This window comes from Diplotaxodon limnothrissa, linkage group LG7, assembly GCF_057381915.1.
Source record: "Diplotaxodon limnothrissa isolate DT_005_m linkage group LG7, D_limnothrissa_male_GT1.1, whole genome shotgun sequence".
Taxonomy (NCBI): domain Eukaryota; kingdom Metazoa; phylum Chordata; class Actinopteri; order Cichliformes; family Cichlidae; genus Diplotaxodon; species Diplotaxodon limnothrissa.
Window position 1 is genome coordinate 10,252,823 of NC_140602.1, and position 5,730 is coordinate 10,258,552.

The following is a 5,730-nucleotide window of genomic DNA, read 5'->3' on the forward strand; positions in this document are numbered from 1 at the left end:
ATCATTTATTTAGTGTGATATTTTATTTATGTTTACATATGTTAAACAGGGGACCACATATAAACACAAACATTAAACCTTTGGTATATTTATGTAAATTACAGCTTACATCCATTTAATTTATTTATGATTTTTTTTCCTCATTATGGTTTAATACATGCGCAAGTTTGTCAACAGCATCTTAACGCAATAAAATGTTGCGTTTATTTTCATAAATTGGAATTGACTGTACCTTTTTGCAGGTATGGTGCCCAACAGCAATGTGCATGTGTAAGGATGGGGAGGAAGAGAGAGGATGTGGTCATTAACCAAAGGCAGTGAGGGAGATTCCTTCTCCTGCATTCAAATGATGCTTAATCCAACACTATCAACACGCCTCTCGTACCTCCTACTCCTCACTCATAATCCTCATCTTTCTTTTGCTCCTGCTCTTGTGCCATTTTTCTTAGGAGACTACAGTGCAGTACTTTCCCTCATCCGTCTCCCTCATTCTTCTTCTCTATCCCTATTTATCTCATTTCTTTCCTCTTTCTATAGGCTCCTTTCCCCTATTTCACCAAGGACATGAATATATCTCCTCCTACCCAGCCCCCCCCCCCCCCCCCCCCCATCTCCCGGTAAGTCTCTTTTCCTTCTATCTGTCTGTCTTTCTCTCATCATTCCCAGAGATAACTGCATGCAAGCGCTTTCATCTTTCTCCTCCCTGAAGAGAAGACTGCCCAGCCGACAGAGAAGCATGGTCAGCGTTTCAGTCCTTTATGATGTCACAACCCCCCTGATCCAATACCCTCACTTCCAAAACACCCACACACATAATACGTCCACACAAGTGACACAATAAGAAAGTCAAACCCATCATAAGAAAACAACTCTGTTTATTTCCCCCTTATGGCATCAATAACAAGTGAGGAAAACACTCCTAAAACTGTGCTTTACAAGACGGACAGCTGCATCTCCACTGGAAAACTCTGGTGCACTGTTTCGCTGATGAGACAGAGATAGAGAGAGAACTAAAGAAACTCTAAAGTTAACCTGGAAAGTCTGACCATTTGTCTCTAAATCATAGATCGGAATGCATTTTTCATTTTTAACAACTGGTTGTGAAGAGCTGTGTCTAGACAGATGGCAGGAGAAGGGACGACTGGCACAGGTAAAGTGATCCAGAGAGCGAGAGAGAAGAAGGACGGTGAGGGACAGAGCATGTGAGAAACTCTGACACAGAAAGAGAGAAAGAAAGAAAGAAAGGAGAAAATGGTTATTGTGAAGGGAGGGAGATGGGGGAGGAGGGGAGGTTGTATGTGTTAATACACAGGAACACTGCATCAAACCAATGCACTGCTCTGAGGCTGGCTGAGCAGCTATGAGGAGTGCGTCAGCAGTACATTCACGTTCCCACTGAAGGACAAAGGGAGGGGGCAGAGCGAGCATCTTAGCTGCCTGCAACACCGACACACATCGAAGGGGGGGAATAGAGAAAAAAGAGAGATTGGAGAATAAACAAGAAGAGGAGATGTGGATTAGAATGCTGCTCCTGCTGTTTCTCTGACGGTGGGCTGCCTGTTAGAGCGCTCGCGTGCCTCTCCATCTCTCTCTCTCTCTCTCTCTCACACACACACACACACACACACACTCTCCTTCGCACACTCTATCTTTTTCTTGCTCTTGATCTGTCAGTGGTTCTCTCATTCATTCTCTTTCGGGCTCTCTTTCCCCTCTCTTTCTCTCTCTCTCTTCTACTCTGGCTACTGCAGTAGTCCACCAGCCAGCCGCAAGTCTGACAGCCACACACATGGCTAACTGCCACAACTTACTACCTCAGTCCTGGAGAAAAAACTAACAAAAAAGCAAGCAGAAGACCACTGCAGGACGCAGCCTGGGGGACAAAGAGCAAGCGGAGAGAAGGATCCTCAACACCATTCTCTGCTTATGGATACAGATACGGAGCCCACTTCCACACACATCCTTCAAGCGTAATCCTCTCTGCATTCTCTCATTGCAGAAGAGGACAAGAGTGCTTTCTCTCTCTTCCGACAGCCTTTTGCGAAGCTCCAACAGTGCAGCGTATCCTCTTCTACACCCCCCACACAGCTCCACCATCTCTCCCACCACCCCCACCCCCCCTCCCCCCAGGAGGAATAGACGGATTACTGCTAGCTGTGCACACAGCAGCCTGCAGCTGCTCTGACCAGGGCCAGCCCAACATTGGGAGGAAGCAAGAGGAACACAGAGGAGGAGAGGAGAGGAGAGGGGGATGACTGTGCCGGGAGTTCTTTAGCCTTTTTCTGTCTCTCAGTCTCTGTCACAACAGGGCTAATCAGCGACCGACAAGCCCTTGGCAAAGTCACAGTGAGGGAGGTCTCTCACCCAAACAGGCGACCAGCCGGACGAGCCAACACATGTATCAGGACCTGACAGAACTGAGGATTTTTATTCATTTCACTTGGTCACTTCTTCTCTCCTCTTCTGTCGTGTTTAACTGCGTTATGGATCGTTGTGATTTATCTATAGTGCAGCTGCATTTTGGAGTCTGCTGCCTGGCAGAGGGACAGTTGGTGGGGGCAGAAGGAATCTGGGCACCTGCTAAGCCTTCATGGCCTTACTGCTGTCTGTGAGTGTTTTCCATGCTGCTCTCAGTCTTTAATATCAGGAGCCATTTTGTACCCTTGGCTAATAGAGGGCCACACTACTTTCTTAAAAAAGGAAAAAGAAGAAACCATCTATCTCATGCCATTCTGTGGAAAGGAATTACACATGAATGCTGTATGTGACTGTTGTGCTTAACATTTGGAAAGAGGCAAAAAGGAGGACTTTCAAACTAATGAGGTACGTCACTGAGACTGTTACTCAACCTATTTCTTACATTGCTGCATTGCTTTTCTTCTGTTTCTTCTCTTGTATTAATCTCTCTCACTCTCTCTCCTTATCTGTCCTCCTTTTTTTCCCCTTCATTCCCTCACAAAACAATTTTGATGCAGCATCTCCCTGCACTGTCGATGGAACTTTGGAGCCTTGAGTTGCTCCAGCCAGGCTAGGGTGGTCTGTCATTTGGTGTGTGCCATATCCCCCCACCATGCAGAATAATGAGCCCTCCACACCATGAGTCCTCTGGGCCAGGTTAGTGTGCAGCCTACCTGGAATGCAGCCCTGCTCGCCGTGCTTTCCCTCATGGTGCCTGCCTTCACTATGTGCCAGTCCACAGGCCCTGAGTTCGGCTCAGCTAAGCCACAGAACTGTCCAGGTGTGTGCTCCTGCACTAACCAGCTCAGCAAGGTGGTGTGTACCCGCAGAGGGCTGATTAGGGTTCCTCCTAACATCCCAGCCAACACCAGGTACCTGAACCTAATGGAAAACAGCATAGAAACCATACAGGCAGATACATTTAGACACCTGCATCACTTGGAGGTACTACAGTTGGGCAGGAATGCTATCAGGCAGATTGAAGTGGGGGCCTTCAATGGTCTAACCAGTCTCAACACCCTGGAGCTGTTCGACAACAGACTGACAGTCATACCTAGTGGAGCTTTTGAATATCTATCAAAGCTTAGAGAATTGTGGCTTAGAAACAATCCCATTGAGAGCATCCCCTCTTACGCCTTTAATCGTGTCCCCTCACTCATGAGACTGGACCTGGGAGAGCTGAGGAAGTTGGAGTACATCTCAGATGGCGCTTTCGAGGGCCTTCACAACCTGAAGTACCTGAACCTGGGGATGTGCAATCTGAGGGAGTTTCCCAATCTTTCACCACTGGTGGGATTGGAGGAGTTGGAGATATCAGAGAATGTTTTCCCTGAACTGAAGCCTGGAGCATTCCGTGGCCTCAAGAATTTACGTAAACTATGGATTATGAACTCTGCCATTACTATGATTGAAAGGAATGCATTTGATGACATCACAGCCTTGGTGGAGCTTAATTTAGCCCACAATAACCTGTCGTCTCTCCCCCATAACCTCTTCACCCCCCTGCAGTATCTGGTGGAGCTACATCTTCATCACAACCCATGGCGATGTGACTGTGATGTAGTGTGGCTCTCTTGGTGGCTCAGAGAATACATTCCCACAAATTCCACCTGCTGTGGACGCTGCCACACTCCAGTCCACATGAGAGGACGCTACCTGGTGGAAGTTGATCAAACAACCTTTCAGTGTTCAGCACCATTCATACTTGATGCTCCAAGAGATCTTAACATTTCAGCAGCGAGGGTGGCAGAGCTTAAGTGTCGCACAGCTGCCATGAGCTCAGTACGATGGCTTCTCCCTAATGGAACTGTTTTGACCCATGGCTCGGCTCATCCAAGAATATCTGTCCTTAATGATGGAACGCTTAATTTCTCCAATGTTCTCCCATCAGATACAGGTGTTTACACTTGCATGGTGAGCAACATGGCAGGAAATTCCAACGCCTCGGCCTACCTAAACGTCAGCAATGCTGAACTCAATACATCTAATCTGTCCTACTTTACCACTGTAACGGTGGAAGTTTTGGCGCCTACAGTGGAGGAGACCCCTAAACCCAAGCCCACTGTCCCTGCATCACCGTCTGTATTTCAACCTGTCTTTATCTCCACACCTACTGTGCTATTTCAAAACACTCAGACTCCAAGGCAGGTATCAATTCCCACTGCCAGAGTCCCTAGTGAGCCAGCTGCCAGCCTGGATGAGGTGATGAAAACCACCAAAATCATTATTGGGTGTTTTGTTGCTGTTACCTTGCTGGCAGCTGCCATGTTAATAGCGTTCTATAAGTTGCGCAAGAGGCATCAACAGAGAAGCACCGTGGCAGCAGCCAGGACCATAGAAATCATACAGATGGAGGAAGAAGTTCCTCCTGTTCCACCGCCCACATCTGGATCTAGTGGCTCTGATGACACAGGTTTAGTACTGCCTACACTGGTGGAACACAACAGCAACACCTTTAAGCCTGGGTATGTGTCCTCCTCATCCCGCCAGGGTGGTTACGGTGCCCATTGGACTCAGAACAACTCTCTTCACCGCTCTGTTAGACAGCATCACAGCCACATCAGCACCATTGCTGATCCCTACGTCATTAAGACTACTCATGGCAAGGACAAGGTTCAAGAGACCCAAATCTGAGTAACGCTCCCTATGGATTTATGTCTGACTCTGTCCGAACCTCTCCCCTCATCTCTGCTCACCAGTCCATGCAATAGAATGCACAAAGAACAGAACGGTAACTTTCTTTTGTACAGAAGTGCAAAACAGAGACATTTTTTGTTTCTTGTACATGCCTATACATAAGTATATAAATATGAAAAAAATAAATAAATATATATAAATAAAACTACCGTCAGGCAGTGGTGAGACATGCAAATTATATTAGAAAAGAAAGTAATTTGAAACTATTTTCTAATAACTGGTGACTTCTATTTAAAAAATGGATAATTAATTGCTTTTTTTTTTAAATGAAAAAAGGAAAGTTGTGATGTCTAGCATAGGAAAAGAGGCATTTAGTTTGTTTTCGACCATATTTAGGAGGCAGTAAGAAGCTCTTTGCAAAGGCACCAGTTTCTAAATCCAGCCCCAAATGGAAGCTCCAGTTTTAACTGTGCCAAATATTATATGCAATAAAATGGTATTTCCAAACTAAGGAGTTTAAAAACACACAAAGCAAATTCTTGATAGATACAAACATTTGTCCAATAGCAGCATAATGGCACAGATAGATTGTGCTGTTCAGTAGCTATCAGCCAAATGCTTTTGGACTGCAGTGAA

At 46.1% G+C, this 5,730-nt stretch overlaps 1 protein-coding gene across 1 annotated transcript; it reads left to right on the forward strand.

Moving 5' to 3' along the window:
* The first annotated feature begins 3,096 nt into the window (after positions 1 to 3,096).
* Positions 3,097 to 5,091, forward strand: lrrc4.2 (leucine rich repeat containing 4.2). Its single transcript, XM_085357364.1, has one exon. The coding sequence runs from the start codon at positions 3,097 to 3,099 to the stop codon at positions 5,089 to 5,091; it is 1,995 nt and encodes a 664-aa protein (XP_085213490.1).
* The last annotated feature ends 639 nt before the right edge of the window (positions 5,092 to 5,730 follow it).

Bases quoted from the DNA above. Each gene is read 5' to 3' on its own strand.
- lrrc4.2 (XM_085357364.1), top strand. From the start codon at position 3,097: ATGAGTCCTCTGGGCCAGGTTAGTGTGCAGCCTACCTGGAATGCAGCC.